Here is a 20,591-nt window from a genome sequence, read left to right as displayed (position 1 = left end):
TTTTTTTTTAACTGTGTATCTATTTTCCTATTACCTGACATTTGAGTTGTTTACAGCTTTTGAGCATTTTATGAATATTTACATTTTATGAACATCATTATACTGGTTTCTCAAGTTCTTCCAAATGGATTGATCAAGGCATCACCTTGATGGCCTTCAAGACTTACTAGGCTTTGGAATTGAGGCTTTGTGGCATAGGCAACCCATCTGGAATCAATGAATATTGATGATTGGATTAAGAGAAGGAAAGGGAACCAAAAAATATATAGGTAAAAAGCCTAAAATGTAGGTACATTGAGTTACCAATGAAAAAGAAATGTACTTAATATTTTAGGGTATATAGTAGTAAAACTGAGATTTTATTATGGAAAAAACATGCTTGCGCTGTCTGCACTTTGAGGGCCAGTCCATTTCACACAGAGGTAGAATGGAGTCATTCCTTTTATTTTATTTTTTAAAATATGTTTTTTAAATTGATTTCAGAGAGAGGAAGGGAGAGAGGAAAAGAGAATCATTGATCAGCTGCCTCCTGTACACCCCCTACTGGGGACTGAGTCTGCAGCCTGGGTCTGTGCCCTGACTGGGAATCAAGCATGACCTCCTGCTTCATGGGTGGACACTCAACCACTGAGCCACCCTGTCTGGGCAAGAAGGGACACTTTCCAGGACAGAGCCTAGGATCTGCTCCAGTATGGCCGAACCCTACAGGGAGCATTTGTTCTTCAGTCTTGGCCTCTCCTCCCCTAACTTATCTGACTGGTGAACTTGGGTGAAGGAACTAGACAGGTTCAGCTCAGCTCCTTTCTCCCTTTATCTTTTGGGCTCTGCCTATTTGGCAGAGGAAAGGTGTTCTGGTTTACAGTTTGCCCTGTGATTAAAGGTACTCTCCTCAACCAACGGGCATGGGAAGAAACTTGAGGTTTTCCAACTGTGCCAGAGACTGAGTATGTCTAATTTGGGTGGTGATGTATTGGCACCTGGCTCCAAATATTTAAAAAAACAACAACAAGCAAATGTTCTTTAAATGGCGGGATCAATAAGAGAAGTACAAATTTTGATCCATAAAAGAAAGCCTCAGTTAAAAATCTCAAAAAATGTTATCTAGCTACAAATCTTTGAGTTCAAACATTATACCTTAAATCTATATATATAAAAGCCTAAGCGACCATTACGACCGGTCGACTGAATGACCGGTCACTATGACGCACACTGACCACCAGGGGGCAGACGCTCAACACAGGACCTGCCCCCTGGTGGTCAGTGCACTCCCACAGCCAACCTTCCATGGCCAGCCAACCTCCCGCGGTCCCTCCCCGTGGCCAGCCGGCCCCAATCAGCCCCGTTCGGGGCTGGGCGAGACCTCTCTGATTGGCAACCAGGCCAAGGTACCCTACCTGTGCACAAATTCATGTATGGGACCTCTAGTACATAGATAAAAATCACAGTAGAAACATAAATGGTCATGGTAAAATTATAGCAGGTCAAATCCTGGCCAGAATCTAAATTGTTCTTCGCCATGGTTTATTTGTAAATGTTTCACAAAGCTATAAAATTACAATGTGTAGCTCTACAGCAATATGAAATTACTGCTAAAATTATTTTTAATGAAAACAATCTTCTCTTTCATGCTCAGCTTTGGCTGCAGAGAAAGATGGGACCCCTGTGTTCAAGTTCCCCAGATGGAGAGTCAAGGGCAAGACCATAAAGGAGGTGGCAGAGGCCTATAGATCCGTGGGTGCCGAGCTAAACGTGCTTCCTTTCTGCACACAGTTCATCCCCATGGATGTAATTGACAGCCCAAAGCACGGTTCCATCATTTACCACCCGTCCATCCTTCCCAGGCACAGAGGAGCCTCTGCTATCAACTGGTGAGATGTTTTGTTTTATTTTTATTTATTTTATTTTTAATTAAGTTCAGAGAGGAAGGGAGAAGGCAAGACAGAAACATCAATAATGACAGAATCATTGATCAGCTGCCTCCTGCATGCCCCACACTGGGGATCGAGCCCACGCCCCGAGCATGTGCCACTGAGCCATGCGGGCTAGGCTGGTGAGATGTTTTTAATAACAGAGAAAATGAGCCTATTCCTATTGCCCACAATCTTTCTGTTTTTTACCTAGATGATCAAGGAAGTAGGTACGCTTGAACAATTGTGAGGTCCTGTATGGTTGCTACTGTTGCATGAACTCTCCTGAGAGTTAGAGGAACTGCATAAGACAAAACAGCATTTCCCAAGAGTGGTCTGTAACCAGGTTACAAGAATGGGCTTCAACTAGGTTTAAACAAAGGTTTTACCATCAGACAAGCTTGGTTATACTGAATTTTCTTATCACGGGACTTGTTAGAGCTTGTAATGTTAGCATCATAATCTCCCGGAGGGAATCTGAGTACACACTGTTCCCAAACTTATTTGATCATAGAACTTTTTTTTTCTTCTGCATAGAACATCTCAAGCACATTTCAGGAAATGCTGAGTTACCTGAAATTATCTTTGTTGTCTGTCTTGCCCCACTCAACTTTAAGCTTCTTGAGGGAGGGACTATGTTCTATTTTATTGTTGTATTTCCCAGAATCAAGAACAATGCCTGGTACACTGTAGGTACCCAATGCCATAAGTCAGTGGTCGGCAAACTGCGACTCTCGAGCCACATGTGGCTCTTTGGCCCCTTGAGTGTGGCTCTTCCACAAAATACCACGTGCAGGCGCGCATGTACAGTGCGATTGAAACTTCGTGGCCCAGGGGAGAGAAACCAAGATGGCGGCATAGGTAAACACTGGAAATTGCTGCCTCACGCAACCACTTCAAAAATACAACTAAAAGACAAAACGGACATCATCCAGAACCACAGGAAGGCTAGCTGAGTGGAAATTCTACAACTAGAAGGAAAGAGACAAGCACACTGAGACTCAGAGGAGGAGCGGAAGTAAAGTGCAGAGGTTTCAGAGGCGCATGTAGAAGGACTGGTAAGTGAGGATGCGGTTGTCTTTCTCAATCGGGAGGGAGTCTCAAGCTGCCAACTGCTCTGAACTCCAGTTCCGGGCGAGTCTCTGGGGACCCAGACTCATACGGGGAGAAACTGGACTGTCTGGCATCGGTTGGAACTCGAGGGTGGCTTTCTCTCAGAGGTGCTTGCAGCAATTACCGGGGCACTGAGACTTGGGGCCTCTTAGGGTAGGACTGAGGAGCAGCCATAGCTGCTTGCTCTGCCCTGTTGATCCCCTGAGACCCCGCCCCACCCAAGCTGTGCCCAGAGGCTTTTGCATATGAAAGGCCTGGCCCTTTGCAATCTGAAAATTACCTAACAAACTACAGCTGAGTCAGAGAGACCCAGAACTTCCAAAAGAAGGCCCAAGGCCCCACAGCAGTTTGCATTGCTTCACAGCTGGGCCTCATCTGGGCACCTCCAAACCCCAAACAGAGAAGAGGAATCTGCAGATCTCTCCATAGCTCCTGCTGGGCAGAGGCTAAATTAGCACTTCCTTAGAGATCCGAGAGCCAGTGTACCCAGTGGTCAGAGTGGGACCATCCAGATTACAACTCCTCAGATCCATAAGAGACACACTCAGGGGGCACCAAAGCCCCACTGAAGCAAGTCTTGCCCCATAAGGGTGTCTTCAGCACAGAAGTTCTCCCACTGCAGACACAGCTGATTCTCACAACCAATTGGCCTGGAGGTCAATTCCTCCCAGTGATACCTACAATAATCAAGGCTTAACTACAACAAGACTGTGCACAGAGCCCACAAAGGGGTGCACCAAGAGTGTCCACCTCAGGTAATTGGGGAGGCTGAGCCACTGGGCTCTAGAGGACACCTAGCACAGAAAGCCACTCTATCAACACAGGGAAGCATAAAAAATGTGGAGACAAAGAAACAGGTCACAAATGACAGAAATGGAGGAAAGCAAACTACTGGATATAGAGTTCAAAACCACACTTTTAAGGTTTTTCAAGAACTTTCTAGAAACCACTGATAAATTTAGTGAGACCCTCAAGAAATCTACTGAAACCCTCAAGGATATGAAAAAGGACCAACTGGAAATTAAGCATACACTGACTGAAATAAAGAATATTATACAGAGTTCCAACAGCAGACTAGAGGATCACAAGAATCAAGTCAAAGATTTGAAATACAAAGAAACAAAAAACACCCAACCAGAAAAACAAAATGAAAAAAGAATCCAAAAATATGAAGATAGTGTAAGGAGCCTCTGGGACAGCTTCTAGCATACCAACATCCGAATTATAGGGGTGCCAGAAGAGAGAGAGCAAGATATTGAAAACCTATTTGAAGAAATAATGACAGAAAACTTCCCCTACCTGGTGAAAGAAATAGACTTACAAGGCCAGGAAGCACAGAGAACCCCAAACAAAAGGAATCCAAAGAAGACCACACCAAGACACATCATAATTAAAATGCCAAGAGCAAAAGACAAAGAGAGAATCTTAAAAGCAGCAAGAGAAAGACAGTCAGTTACCTACAAGGGAGTACCCATATGACTGTCAGCTGATTTCTCAACAAAAACTATGCAGACCATAAGGGAGTGGCAAGAAATATTCAAAGTGATGTATAGCAAGAACCTACAACCAAGATTATTTTACCCAGCAAAGCTATCATTCAGAATTGAAGGTCAGATAAAGAGCTTCACAGATAAGAAAAAGCTAAAGGAGTTCATCACCACCAAACCAGTATTATATGAAATGCTGAAAGGTATCCTTTAAGAAGAGGAAGAAGAAGAAAAAGGTAAAGATACAAATTATGAACAACAAATACACATCTATCAACAAGTGAATCTAAAAATCAAGTGAATAAATAATCTGATGAACAGAATAAACTGGTGAATATAATAGAATCAGAGGCATAGAAAGGGAGTAGACTGACTATTCTCGGTGGGGGAGGGGAAGGAGGTTTAGAGGGTGTGGGAAGAGACTGGACAAAAATTGTACACCTATGGATGAGGACAGTGGGGGGGGGGGGCAGTAAGGGCAGAGGGTAGGGTGGGAACCGGGTGGAGGGGAGCTATGGGGGGAAAAAGAGGAACAAATGTAATAATATGAACAATAAAGATTTAATTTAAAAAATAAATAAATAAATAAATAAATAAATAAGAAACTTTGTGACCCATACGCAGAAGTTGGTATTTTGTGGAAGAGACACACTCAAGGGGCCAAAGAGCCGCATGTGGCTCGCGAGCCGCAGTTTGCTGACCACTGCCATGGGTACATCATGTTGTGGGCCTTGCCCACTTTCTCTACCTTCTTTCCTTTACCTGCACATCCCCAGATATCTCTCAGCGTCAGATTATTGAATAGACAGAAAATCTATACTTAGCTTAAGTGTGATGAACATTTCATTCGTTGTATTTAAAATCTGATTACATAAATTGATTTCTTTTTGCTCTTTAAATAGTACTGTAATGCATATCTGTGTACTTAAACTTGTGGTGTGTTTTTTTTTCCATTTCACATTGCTTCTACACGCAGAATCATTGGGTCAAAGTTTATGAATATTTTCAAGGATCTTGGTAACATAAAGCCAATTAATTCCACAACATTTCTGAAAAGTGTGATTGATTGATTGATTGATTGATTGATTTAGGTCTGGCTTGATTAATTGCTCAGAGAAGTAAAAATTATTTTGATTGTGGACATGGCTAATCTACTACTTCATTAGCCTGCTCTCTAATATGATTTTATTTGTCCACATACCCAGTTCATATGTATTATGCCCCATAGGTAGCGCATTTTCTCTTAGGCTTAGCTTTATAGAGCCCAAAATACAAATGCTAGTTGAATTAATCAACCATCTTTTACTAGAATTTATGCAGACTTCTAGCTCTAAATGATGCTTATTCCTGAATTTCACAACTTAAATTAACAATCAGTTCTCCTCTTCACATTGCACTAAGCATCCTTAGTTTTATCTCCCATTATCTTATTCTGCCTAATACAGGGTCAAATATGAGGTAAGAATTGAACCCAGGTGGGTAAAATTACTTGATGCTGCTGTAGGAAGCCAACACCAGGTAGTCAGTGAGTGGTAATAATGATGGACTCTAATGCCTTTTTCAGTAGACTGTAAGTCATTAGTATGTGTTAACAAGACTAGAGATGTATGGATGTATAAAATAGCAGTACCATTAAATATTGCTTTTTATAAGTGGTGACATTTCCCAGCTCTATTATTAATTTCTCACAGCCCAGTGGTATGGCTTAGTGGTTGAGCGTTGAGCTAGGAACCAGGAGATCACGGTTCAATTCCCGATCAGGGCACATGCCCGGGTTGCAGGCTCGATCATCCCCAGTGTGGGGTGTACAGGAGGCAGCCGATCAGTGAATTCTCTCTCATCATTAATGTTTCTATCTCTCTCTCTCCCTCTCCCTTACTCTCTGAAATCAATCAAAAATTATTTTTTTTAAAAAAAATCTCACAGTAGCTTCATTCACAATCAACTCTCCATTGTAACTACCTTGTGCTTTACTATCACTAATTCATCATTTTATGGTACAGTTAACCAAACTTTTAAGTTGAAACTCTTTATTTTCACAGGACTCTAATTATGGGAGATAAGAAAGCTGGATTTTCTGTATTCTGGGCTGATGATGGTTTAGACACAGGACCCATCCTTCTTCAGAGGTCATGTGATGTTGAACCCAATGATACAGTGGATGCACTATATAATCGATTTCTTTTTCCTGAAGGAATCAAAGCCATGGTCAGTACACTTATGCCATCAAGAAGAATTTAGTAAACCTTTAGAGTTTTGAAGATATTTTTCTTTTAGGAATTTTTACTAAAAATGTAAATCCAAATAAAATGAATGTTTACATTTACCAGTAGGATAGTGTATTTAGGGTGGATATCTGAACTTTAAAATTTCTAGTCAATGAAGCTGATTTGATCTGAGGGCAATGATCAAATGGACGACTAGCAATCAAACTGTTTCAATTATTTTGCCAATTACTTGAGTCTCCAACCCTGTTTATAACACTAATTGTAAAGAAGTACAGAGAATCTTAAGAAATTGTGCTATGTAATTTGGACTTCCTGTAAAAGTATTTGAAATCAGTCTATATAATGGGGTGAAATTTGGTGTTGCTCTTTTTGTTCAGATGTGCTCAGAGCATGTACCCCACAAAGTAAAACTATATAAACCTGTAAAAGTATTGAAAGGTAAGTTTTACTGTTATTTAATGTTTTCCGGAGTTTGATATGGTAGAAGTAGCAACACAGAGATGGACAGTAAGATGATATACAGCAGCAGCCTTTGATTTCAGAGGGAGGAGAGCAGTATTCTGTTTATATCATTTAATGATTTATTGACACCAAAGTTCTCACTCTATCACTTGTTTATAGTATGACAATGGGCAGGTCACTTCGACTCTTTAGCCTTGGTTTCCTTATCTATAAAATCTAGATAATACTACCTGATGGATAGTTGTTGTGAAAATTAAATGGCATTTGTGTAAAGCACCTGGCATACAAGAGGTGCTCAAAAATGATAATTACATAATACAATCAAAATAGTATTGTATGTGTTCAGTGGCATTTTTTCCAATCTGGCTCTGGTACCCAAACTCAGGTGATGTGATAGCTGGAAGTGGGTAGAATGAATGAGCTGTGAACTTGTCCTTGTTCCCAGGTGGTTTGCTCCATGTGCTCTTGGGAGGTTGGTCAACAGCTCTGAGAGCTTAGAGAGAAATCTGAGAACTTGAGCTCACATAGGCCTCCCAGTGAAGGAGAGAGGCTCTCAACTCCAGACAAACACAAATATAAATATAACATGGAAGAGAAAGTAGGACACACCCCAAATGCAATCAAACTCATGGGTAGATGTTAACTTTTTAAACTTCCAGGTGTCCTAAGCTAGAAAGCAAGTTGAATGACTTACATATAGCAATGTATCACTATCTGGAATCATCATGATGAGATGAAATAACCCATCATGACTTATTTTACAATAATATACCTGAAATTTCCATTGAATCATCCAGGGGAGGTTGAAATTTGTTTAAAGAGGGAAGTACAGACTTGATATTGGCAGTAGATAGACTTGGATGCAGATCTTTCTTCTGACAACCTACAGGCCATCTCTGTAATCTTGAGCTAGCTGCTTAACTTTTTTAAGCCTCGGTTTCCTCATCTGTGAGACAGGAATAATAATATCCACCTTGCAGGATTGGTGTGAAGTTGCAAGGGGTATTTCACATGAAGTAACTACCACACTGCCTGGCACATAGACAGATCTGAAGAAATGCTAGTTATTATCGTAGTCTGACTCTCTGGACAGATTTATAAGCAGTAATTCTGTAGAGCAGAAACTGCAGTTAAACAGATCATGCTGTTGTTGCCCACTGGGCTGTGACACAGGTAACGTTTCTGGCTTTAGGTGGAAGCTGTTCAACTCATAGCCGATGGAAAAGCTCCTCGGATTCCCCAGCCAGAAGAAGGGGCAACCTATGAAGGTATCCAGAAAAAGGAAAATGCTGAGGTATTTATACCAACTCAATAGCACATTTCAAAATTCATGACCCTCAAACTCTGAGTGGTTCCCAGTGTACTGTTTTTTCGCCCAAAGGCAGATCTCCAAGCCAGCCAGCCCAACCACTCCTACTCCTACTTCTGAGGGACAGAAATGTTTCCGTTGCCTTTGACGCTGTCACCATCCAGAGCTTCAGCCTGTGTTTTGTGCTTCCCTAGATTTCTTGGGATCAGTCTGCTGAAGTTTTACATAACTGGATCCGAGGCCATGATAAAGTCCCTGGCGCTTGGACAGAGATAAACGGACAGGTATGTTCTAGGGACCACATTTTTTATTTTTTTAAAACAGGTTTGAATGTTTCTTATGTTAACAAGGCCTATATTGGAAATACTTTCCCTACAGTTTCCAGGACATTATTTTGTTCCCGTAGCGTCATTTCCCACTCAGTCCTGGAGCTGTTGACTCGAAATCACATTTGTCCTGTGCATTGCAGGAAGCTAAAGGAGACTTCACCCACGTCACTGGATTTCTCGATCCCTCATGTTCTCCATCACCCATTGCAATAATTAGTTAAACTTCGCAGAAGCGTTTGAAAAATAGACCTTTGCACAATAACCCAGCCCCCTCCAGGGTTTTAAAAGTGAAGAATGTTACTTGTGCAAGTCAGAATCCGATACCAGTTATGTGACAGCTTTGCCAATAAACAAGAAAATGCTCTTCCACGGCTAGGAAGGGAGACGGCCACAGTTGACAGGCCCCAAAGACGCATGGAGTAGGGACCACGTTTTTTGTTGTTGTTGTTGTTTGTTTGTTTGTTTGTTTTTCATTATAAGAGGTATTATACATAAGTATAGTCTTCCTCCGGTCTTCCCTGGGTCATGAGGAGGGTCTATGATTCTAGGTGTGTGTGACTCAGCCCACAGAGAGCATCTGCTGTGAAGCAGACAGTAGGCACAGCCCCTGCTCTCACGGAGACTGCAGTTTTATGGAAAAGGCAGAGAAGTGAATAAACACTCCAAATGCAGTAAGACAAGTGCTATACATCCCTGAGGCCCAGATTCAGGTGTGGTAGGAAAGGCTTCCTGGAAAAGCTGACTTATTTGATTGCACGTTGAGAAAAGGTCCCAGGTAGAGAATAAGAAAAAGTGGTGAAGACCCAGGGACAGAAGAATGTATTACCCCAAAGTCACAATGAAGCCGGAGCCTCAGGTGTGGGCAGCAGGTGTGAGAGGCAAGGGGAGAGACGAGGCGGTGGAGGTGGGCGGAACCAGAGCAGGAAGGGCCTTTTCAACTGGGGAATCCCAACTCAGGGTCTCAGGTTTCACCTCTTCTAAGAAGTTTCCTGTCCAGCCTGGTGAGGTTGAGGGTCCATCCTTCTCTGTTCCAACAATACCCTGCCTACCTCTGACGCAGCACATTATATATTGTGTCTCTTTATTTACCTAGCCCTTCTCCTCCACTAGACTATGAGCCGTTTAGGGGTAAGGGCTTCAAGTTGTTGTCTTGATAATCTCAGCACCGAAGCAGGGTTCTTAGTGCATATGAGGTGCCAATAAAAATATGTGGGATCATGCCCTGCTGGAGTGGCTCAGTGGTTGAGCATTGAGCTATGAATCAGAAGGTCACAGTTCAATTCCCGGTCAGGGCACATGCTTGGGTTGCTGGCTCGATCTCCAGTAGGAGACAGCCGGTCAATGATTCTCTCATCATTGATGTTTTTATCTCTTTCTCCCTCTGCCTTCCTCTCTGAAATCAATAAAAATATATATTTAAAAATAATAATAAAATAAAAATATGTGGGATCAATGAAGGACCAAGGGAGGAAGTTTAGTGCAGTGAGTGTGGAATCTGGAGCTGGAATGTTTCTGTTAAAATTCTGGCTCTGCTATGGAACCTGGGGCAGGTTACTTAACCTTTGAATGCCTTGGTTTCCTTATTGTAAAATGGAATAATAGTGCCTCCTTTATAGGTTATGGGTTATCTGAAGATTAAATGAGTTAACACATGTTCATTCATTTAAGTGCTTGGTCCCTGCCAAAAGTATTCAGCAAATGTTAAATTTTATTGTCCTCAAAAAAGACAGAGGATAGTAATAGAATTATAATAACAAATCAGTTAATAACAAGGTCTCTTGGTTATGGTCTAGATCAGCGGTTCTCAACCTGTGGGTCGTGACCCCTTTGGGGGTCGAAGGACGCTTTCACAGGGGTTGCCTAAGACCATCGGAAAACACATATATAATTACAGATTGTTTTTGTGATTAATCACTATGCTTTAATTATGTTCAATTTGTAACAATGAAAATACATCCTGCATATCAGATATTTACATTACGATTCATAACAGTAGCAAAATTACAGTTATGAAGTAGCAACGAAAATAATTTTATGGTTGGGGGTCACCACAACATGAGGAACTGTTTTAAAGGGTCGCGGCATTAGGAAGGTTGAGAACCACTGGTCTAGATCCAGTCCTATTTCCATGAACTACCCACAAAGCGCCCTGTACTTCCCATCAATCATCACAATACATTGGAATACACACCACCACCCTCCACCCCCCCCCCCCAACACCTCCATTCCCTTCAAAAACCCTACCTCCAGCCTGGAAAGTCTGTGAGAGCTTCTCCTCTCATTCACCTTTGTATCAATGTGAATAAATGACAAATGTATACTCATGTTGTCTGGGTGTGGGACATTTTTGAAACTCTTCAATCCTATAGTTGCAGACTATCTCTTGCTTTGTGTCATCTCTACAGATGCTTGTTACAGTCTCTCCATGGGGGTGTCTGATTTTATCATGAGTGATAATTCCAGCATTTTTGCAGAGAGTACTGTTGGCACACATCTGTTCAGAGGTGCAACTTCCACACTTCACACTCTGGATTTGATCTCTTTATTAGATGGTCACGTTCTATGGCTCTTCACTACTGAATAGCTCCGTGCCACCTGGAGAACCCCTGGAAATTAAAGGTGCCCAGAAGCCTGGCCTTGTTACCAAAAATGGACTTGTTCTTTTTGGTAATGATGGAAAAGCAGTGAGTGTTCAATACGGTCACTTGTAAAATACTCCCCCCACCTTTTTTTTGTTTCCTTCTATACCCCAAGCTATTAAGGGAATATCTTTCACAAGGTCATCTGGCTTTGCAGTGAGATGTGGGAGGCTCAAGATACCTGTGCCCATTTTCCTCTGGGGATGAGCCACCTCGATGTGCCTGGATGAGAACAAGGCCCCCAGGATGGCCCCGAGGACCTGAACAGCCAGCTTTGCAATGCAGCAGTAGAAAGAGCATGAAATTTAGTCAGAAAACGGGATAGAAACCCCTGCTCTGCCAGCTACTGGTCTTGGGAAGGATGCTTCTCCCCTCTGGGTCTCAGTTTCCCCATTTATGAAACAGAGAGAGTAATCCCATCTGTCTGCCTTCCCACCGCCAGAGTCTGGGAGGATCAAATGAGATGGATGGTCCTTTTTTAGATGCTCATTGCCTCTCCCTCACCAGGTAGGTGCCCACCACCTCCCTGTGCTTGGGAGTGTGGGCTCTGGCTTCAGTGGGCTCTTGGGAAGCTTCCCCATGAAGAAAGCAAAAGAGAATTTGCCACATGACAGATATTCTCCGCTAGCTTGCAGGATAGATCAACTATTAATATTGCAGGCTTTAGGGTCCAGCTAGTTCTGGGGTTGTAACCACAGCTCTGTTACTTACTAGCTGTGTGGCATTGGGCAAATTACTCACCCTCAGTAACCTCATTTTCCCATCAATAAAATAGAGCTAATAATGGCGCCTGCCTCCATCAGGACTTATGAGATTAAATAAGATACGTCAGCATATGCATACTAAGCATCTACGTACACACATGTGCATGTGAAGTGTTCACATGATGGCAGTGGTGGTAGTTATAGCAGATTTTAGTTCAAATTCCCACATCAAATGTCAATTTTTCAGGAACTTATTATCCATTTTGAGATGTATCTACTCCTAGACTTAACTGTCTCCTGTCTGCTGCCATTGTTAAAATACTGCTTCAGTCCCTTTACACATAGTGGCAAGTCCTCTTCATCCATATGTTTGCATTTGCCAAATAATCTACTCCTTAAATATATGATTCCTTCTTCCACCCACCTCACTTTTGAATTGCCCGAACCCCCAATTCTCCTCCTTATTTTGTTGCTATTTTGTAGCTGATGGTGAGAAATCTACAGTTTGAAGATGGGAAAATGATCCCTGCCTCTCAGTACTTTTCAGCGGGTGAGACCTCAGTGGTAGAACTTACAGCCGAAGAGATGAAGGTGGCGGAGACCATCAAGGTGAGCATGTGATGTCCTTACTATTTCTCCTACCTGGGAAAAGTGAAGCATTTTTGTACCTGGTACCATCGGTACTCAAAGTAGTGGAGATGGAAGTTTATTTCCTCTTCTTTTGTATTAGCTACCATAAGAAATCAACCCCAAAATTTATATGCGGATTTATTTTTCACTCACATAAATAATCCAAAGCAAGTTTCAGGTTGGCAACGGAATGAGGGGGAAAGCTGGAACCTGAGGATTAGGGATTGACTTATTCGGGGACTCAGAGGTTCTGCTCTCTCCAAGGTCATCCTGGGGGCCACCTCCATTCCAGACAGCCAAGAAGGGCAAAAGAGCAGAGAGAATTGTGTGATGGAAGTTTTTCAAGGGTCAAGAATGGAGTGCAGATCACTTCTACTCAGATTCATTGGCTGGATGCCGTCTTACAGCTGCATCTAACTTGAAGAGATGCTGAGGAAGGCATCCTTCATCTTGTATCCAAGATGAAGAAGAAATCGGTTTGTGAGGAGCCAGCCAGTCTCTGCCAGTGTTCTACCTGGTATAGCCCTCAGAAAAGTTATTCTTGTTGTCTAGGTCATCTGGGCTGGAATTTTAAGCAACGTTCCTGTTATTGAAGACTCAACAGACTTCTTTAAATCTGGAGCAAGCTCAATGGATGTTGTCAGGTAAAACCACCACCTTACTCATTCACACCTGCCCACTAGGGATTCTGAGTGCGACTTGGAAAATAAAATCTAAATCCCTTGTTCTGGATGTTATTACTTTATCCTACCTGGCTGCTATGTTTCTCTTCATCTTTTTTGTTTGGTTTGTTTCCTAGTCAAATATATATATATATATATATATATATATATATATATATATATATATATATATATATATTTGTTTCCTTCTCTTTGTTGTTAACCAGAAGTAATTTTCATATCTCCTATATACCGAGAAAAGCAACCCTTCTAATTGTTTGTTTTCTTTAAAAATGTGTCTTTATATTTCTTAGCTGATTTTCCTCTAATTTGACATTGGAATTGGGATGTTCCAGGTGAAAATGTTAATGGGGAATTTCCTACATAGTTTGATCCAGAAGGATACCTGACCTTGATTACACTTCCCACCAAAATAGTTTTTTCTATCCTCCCAAATTGCCCAGTAAGATCTATCTAGAATGAGGATTACCAGGCTGCTTGTGAGAATAAGGATCATCAACCTATAGTCAGAATTTCTCTACAGAGGATTACAGCAAGTTGAAAAGGCTAGAGTCCTAGAAACCCACTCTTTGGAACGAAGAGTGCACCAAAATCCTAATAGTGGAGAGTTGCAGAGGTGTTGTTGTTTTTATTTTTATTGATTTCAGAGAGGAAGGGAGAGGGAGAGGAAGATAGAAATATCAATGATGAGAGAGAATCATTGATCAGCTGCCTCCTGCAAACCCCACTCTGGGGATCAAGCCCACAACTTGGGCATATGCCCTGACCCGGAATTGAACTGTGACCTCCTGGTTCATAGGTTGACGCTCAACCACTAAGCCATGCCGGCCAGGTTCAGAGGTGTTTTTTCTTTGACACAATAGTCACTAACTAAATAAGGTAAACAATGTCACTCCTCTTGACACAACCTTTCATGTCAACACAGCGAGTGTGTTCTTGACAAATATTCTGTTTGCTCATTTATTCGACAACATCTATTGAACACTTACTTTATATCAGGAACAGTTTTTTGTTTGTTTTTTGCACTAGGAATACAGTCATCAACAAGACAAGATCCCTTCATTCATGAAGCTTTTGTAGTTCAGTAACCAAAAATGATCATCTCAAGAGGAAATGACTTTTTATCAAAAGTCAAGAGTTTTGCCCTGACCAGTTTGGCTCAGTGGATAGAGCGTCGGCCTGCGGACTGAAAGGTCCCAGGTTCAGTTTTGGACAAGGGCATGTACCTTGGTTGCGGGCACATCCCCAGTGGGGGGCGTGCAGGAGGCAGCTGATTGATGTTTCTCTCTCATCGATGTTTCTAACTCTCTATCCCACTCCCTTCCTCTCTGTAAAAAATCAATAAAATATATTTAAAAAATAAAAAATAAAATAAAATAAAAATAAAAAAGTCAAGAGTTTTGGTTCCTCAAATTACAAATTTCTCAGCTATGACTCATGACTTCCCAGAAATTTCTAACTTGCTCAACTAAAGATTTCAATCCTGTACTTTTAGTACTTTTTTTTTTTTTTTTTTTTTTGCCAGTAAAATACTCTTGCAGGAATTACCCATTTCCTGTTTGAGTGTCTGGCTTACCATAATCATCTGATATTATTATCTTGAATTACCAAGGCATCTCATCTCTTTTAGAGGATAAATGACTGAACAACAGCTGTGGTAGGCTTTCTATAGTGCATCTAGTTCACCATTGCTATTCAAGAAATGTTAAATAACAGCTGTATTTTGAAAAATCAGCAGTGAAAAAATCAAAGGATTGGAAAAGATTTCAGATATATTGAACTATGGTTCTAATTAGTACCTACATTAATCATGTGATACAAACAAATGTTTGTTTTATTCTTACACACAATCTAGAGAAAATATTCTACAATATGACTTGTGGAGAGGCGCTCCTCCTGCTCCCCTCCTCCCTCCTCCCCAGCGGCGCTCCCCTCCTTCTCTCTCTCTCTCTCTCTCTCTCTCTCTCTCTCTCTCTCTCTCTCTCCCTCTCTCCTCAGCGGGGATTGAACCTCAGGCCCTTCAACCCCCAGGCCGATGCTCTGCCCACTGAGGCAAACCAATCTGCACTCTTCTACTCTCTTTTTTTTAGGGCCTAAAGCAGAGGGTTTCAATCACCTTTCTTTTTTCTGGTAGATTCAACTAAGACCACTTGTTGAGGCTAAAGCACTCACATTTGCCTCTTGCTGATCACTGAGAGAGAAAGAATTCTACAGGGCCCCTATAGTTAAATTGTGAAATCCCTACATGAGGAGAGAGAAAAGGAGAATGTCATTTTTTTCCGTGTCTCTAATATTCAGAAATATTCCCCTGAGAAAATTGGGGAGAACAGACAGAACAGACAGGGAATAAGGTGATGTGTGCCTAGCTCCTGATAAGCCTTCTCAAACTCTGAAAGAATCACAGGATAACTCCCCGTGGACTAAAAGGCATCTCTGGTCAGCCTCGGTCTTTTTTTTTTTTTTTTTAAATTTTATTTATTTATTTATTTATTTATTTATTTATTTATTTTCCCCGTTGTTAAATTTTTTTTTTTATTGCTTAAAGTATTACAAAGAGTATTACATATGTCTCCTTTTTTTTCCCCCGCCCTTGACAATCCCCTGGCCTCCCCTACCCCCCAGTGTCTTATGTCCATTGGTTATGCTTATATGCATGCATACAAGTCCTTTGGTTGATCTCTTACCCACCCCAGCCTCGGTCTTGAAGAATGCCTTGGCTCAATAGTCCTTTTCCAGAGAGCAGGTTGCCTAACTTAGTGAAGAAGTTGCACCCTGTGTATGTTTTCCATCCCATTCCTCTGACCTCATCCTCTTAGATTTCTTCTCCGCAAAGGCCATTGAACAGTTGTATCTCAGACTCAGGCCCAAAAACCTCTCGGATGAGTTGTCACACCTGTGTCCTCCTCTCACCTCACCCTAGCATAACTACGTGTACATGTTTATGTATATTAAAAGATGGTGAGAACATCAAGAGACACTATTGGGAGAGAGCAGGGTATATTGACTACTTACTATCTCATCCTAATCTCTAATTTATTATGGCAGTTCTTCCAGAACACTAGTATTTTGCTGTGCTTTTCTCTGAAGTTTTCCCTGCCCCTGTACTTCACCATTGACTGCACCCACTCTACAGGGACTGTCATGTGTTAAAAGCACAGTGTAACTAATAGAAATAAACAGTGCAATGCCCCCTCACCCCCCCCCCCAAAAAAATATGACTTGTGTTCCTCATAATCTTTACAGCTAGGAAATTTCCTTTATTTTATTACTCCTTGACTGCATTTAAAAGAAAAAGGAACTGATTTTATGTACCCCTTATTATCTTGCTTGTATTGCAAGAAATTAAAATATTTTTGCCTTGCTTTCTTTTCTCTTTAAGCTTATAAAGAACTGCCATTGTCCTTCCACACAGCTTTTTAATTTTTTTTCTTCTGGTGTTATCAATTTCTCTGATTGCTATCATAGAAGACTTCATAGGTATATATAGGCGTGTGACATGTTTTACTTTGAAATAACAACTATAATAACACAGCTCCCCTAAATCCTTTAATACATGTGAGTAACACGAGCTGGTTCTTGCTTTAAGGCTGGTTGAAGAGATCAGACAGAAATGTGGTGGGCTTCAGTTACAGAATGAAGATGTCTATATGGCCACCAAGTTTGAAGACTTCATCCAAAAAGTCGTGAGGAAACTGAGAGGAGAAGATCAGGAAGAAGAGCTAGTAGTGGATTATGTAAGTCTATGGTGTTTAAAACCTAAATCATTAAGATTCCTATACTATTAAAAATGCTACATCTTTCATCCACTTGTTTTTAAAATAACAGTTGTGTTAAGATATAATTCAGTCCAGCCGTTGTTGCTCAGTGGCTGAGCATCAACCATTGAACCAGGAGGTCATGGTTCGATTCCCAGTTGGGGCACATAGCCAGATTGCAGGCTCAATCCCCAGTAGAGCATGTGTAGGAGGCAGCCGATGGATTATTCACTCTCATCATTGATGTTTCCATCTCCCTCTCCCTTCCTCTCTCTGAAATCAATTTTTTTTAAATCTTTTTAAAAATGATATAATTCAGATTCCATAAAATTCACCCTTTCACAGTGTAAAATTCAGTGGTTTTTAGTCTACTCAGAGTTATGTAACCATCACCACTATGTGATCATGGAACATTTTTATCACTCCCAAACAAAATCCTGTATTCGTTAGCAGTCATTCTCAGCCCTCCTCCTCTGGCCACTGGCTCCTGGCAACCACTAATTTACTTTCTGTCTCCATGTTTGCCTATTCTAGATATTTTATATAAATGGAATTATACAATATGTGGCCTTCTGCATCTGGCTTCTTTTACTTAGCATAATTTGTTCAAGATTCAACCATGTTGTAGAATGTGCTATTATTTCATTCCTTTTTCTGGCCAAATAATATTCCATTGTGTTGACACACTATGTTTTGTTTATCCATTCCTCATTTCATGTACATATGGGTTGTTTCTACTTTTCTACTATTACAAATAATTCTTCTATGAAAATGAATGTGTAAGTTTTTCTGTGCACATATATTCTCAGTTCTCTTGGGTATATATTTAGGAGTAAATTGATGAGTCATATGTTTCACCTTTTGAGGAACTACCAAACTCTTTTCCACAATAGCTACACCATTTACAATCTCACTAGCAGTGTAGGAAAATTTAATTCTCCATGTCCTCACCAACATTTGCTATTTGCTATTTTCTGTCTTTTCTATTTCAGCTGTCCTAATGGGTGTAATCTGGTATTTCATTGTGGTTTTAATTTCCATTTCCCTAATGACTAGTGATGAGCATCTTTTCGTGTGCTTATTGGCTATTTGTATATCTTCTTTGAAGAAATATCTATTCAGATCTTTTGCCTATTTTTCAATTGGGAATTTGTCTTTTTAATTTTTGAGGTTTAAGAGACCTTATATATTTTCACCCTAATCAGATATATGATTTGTAAATATTTTCTCTCATTCTGTGGGCTTTCTTTTTACTCTTTATAGTGTCCTTTGACACACAAAAGTTTTAAAATTTGATTAAGCCTAATTTATCTATTTGTGCTTTTGTCACTTGTGCTTCTATATGTCTTGTCTTATGCCTTTTTTTTCTCTATACTGTCTTTACTGCTTCCTTTTGCATTAAAAGGATATTGTCTAGTGTGCCTGTTTAATCCCTTACTGTTACTTTTACTATATATTTTTTATTATTTTCTTAGTAGTTGCCTTGAGGATTACAATGGACATTTTTGCTTAAAACTTTCCTATTCAGATTAATTCCAACTTAATACCAACAGTATAGAAAAACTTTGCTGCAACATACTCTGCTCCCTAATCTTCAGTTTTGCTACTATTGTCATGCAAATTACAACTTTATACATTATAAAGTCACCAACATCGTTTTATAATTACTGCTGCATGCAGTCATTTTTTACATTTATTCTGACTTTTGTATTTACCTTTATCAGTGTTCTTTATTTCTTCATGTAGACTTAAGTTACTGTCTTGTGTGCTATCATTTCAGCCCAAAGAACAACTGTTAGTACTTTTAAGGGTAATGTGATAGCAATGAATTCTCTCGGTTTTTGTTCATTTGGGAATGACGTAATTTCTCATTTGTTCTTGGAGGGTATTTTTTGCTGTAAATTGAATTTTTGGTTGACAGTCTTTTCTTTCAGCACTTATTAGCTAATTGTGGAGAGTGCAATTTAGGCAACACATGTAAGAGAGAGAAAGTGGAAATGAGGAGGAACATCGGGAAAGAAAACTCCGAATGGCACCAGTGTAAAAGGAAACCCATTGATAAAGGCCATTTCAAGGCTTAAATAAAAGCAATGGCTGCACTCCATAGGTGTTGCCACTAGATGGTAGTGTTTCCATTATCTGGAGGTCCTTTGTGTTAATGTTTCTTCATCTGTATAAGGAAAAAAATCAGACCTTATAAAGCCCAGCCTCAAGCACTTCCATCATCACAGACGCCCACCTCCTGCCTCAGTAGCCAGCCTGAACATCGTGAGGCCCAGATCTTACATATATTTGTCTCTTTGGAAAGTAGGAACTAGAATCCCACTGACTTAACTTCTCCCTCTGCACTGGGGAACAGCTGCTTTATTGCTAGTCAGTATCAAATGGGTAAGCACAGAAATCCATTGAATCTATTACTATAACTCTCTCTTAGGTTTCCAAGGAGGTCAATGAAATGACAGTAAATATGCCATATCAGTGTTTCATAAATGGACAGTTCACAGATGCTGAAGATGGAAAGACTTACGACACTATCAACCCAACAGATGGCTCTGTGAGTAATCGCTCAGTGGGCATAGTGGTCGTGGATTTTTAGTTTATACACAGTTGTCGGACAGACAGTCTCAAGAAGTTACTTTATTCTATCACTCTGCCTCTGAGCACTTCATATAAATGTACTTCCTGCATTCTTTTCAACGATTCAGTTCCGGTCCTGGCTGCTGTTAACTACCGTAGCCTATTTTATAGAATGAATATTTATGATGAATTTAGACGGATACATATACACAATCAGAGGCACACCCTACACAATAAAGCTGTGGGGAAATTTTTCAAACTTTGCAAGCTTCGTGGCAAGAAACTCAACTTCCCTAAGGCACTAGAAGAAATAGTTATAGTCGTCCTAAATGAGTCTTTCCATAATGTAGTGTGACATGAGAAATACCAAATTTCAGGCTCACAATTTTCATGTTAAAATTCTTTTGGGGGTCTCCTTTTTTTGTTGTTACTCTATTACTGGATGTATTGGGTTTCCATCATAACATCCTCTGGATTTTATAATATAATATTAATTTGAAGAAGCATATTCATATATCTCACTATAAAATAACCTTTAGCCTATTTTTACTCATCTTGAAATAGACAATATGCAAAGTATCCTATGCTTCTTTGGTGGATGTTGATAAAGCAGTAGCAGCAGCCAAAGATGCCTTTGAAAATGGTGAATGGGGAAGAATGAATGCAAGAGAAAGAGGAAGATTGATGTACAGGTATGTTTTTTTAAACCCAGTAAGAGGGCAAGGAGGCCAAGTCTGCGAACTTTGATATTGACTAACATTGCCAAGT

The 20,591-nt window shown here is 40.5% G+C and overlaps 1 protein-coding gene across 1 annotated transcript in view; it reads left to right on the top strand.

Annotated features, from left to right (window-relative positions):
- Positions 1-20,591, top strand: part of ALDH1L2 (aldehyde dehydrogenase 1 family member L2) — a 48,518-nt gene that overhangs the window by 7,846 nt on the left and 20,081 nt on the right. The window contains exons 3-12 of the mRNA XM_081084123.1: positions 1,634-1,868; positions 6,550-6,715; positions 8,390-8,491; positions 8,701-8,790; positions 11,385-11,519; positions 12,662-12,787; positions 13,361-13,452; positions 17,078-17,225; positions 19,681-19,800; positions 20,388-20,515. Of these exons, the coding sequence (XP_080940249.1) occupies positions 1,634-1,868; positions 6,550-6,715; positions 8,390-8,491; positions 8,701-8,790; positions 11,385-11,519; positions 12,662-12,787; positions 13,361-13,452; positions 17,078-17,225; positions 19,681-19,800; positions 20,388-20,515 (1,342 nt within the window). The remainder of the gene's footprint in view (positions 1-1,633; positions 1,869-6,549; positions 6,716-8,389; positions 8,492-8,700; positions 8,791-11,384; positions 11,520-12,661; positions 12,788-13,360; positions 13,453-17,077; positions 17,226-19,680; positions 19,801-20,387; positions 20,516-20,591) is intronic.

This window comes from Myotis nattereri (assembly GCF_964212035.1).
Source record: "Myotis nattereri genome assembly, chromosome: 2".
NCBI classification, from domain to species: Eukaryota; Metazoa; Chordata; class Mammalia; order Chiroptera; family Vespertilionidae; genus Myotis; species Myotis nattereri.
Note: the sequence above shows the minus strand (reverse complement) of the source record. Positions and strands in the feature narration are given on the sequence as shown.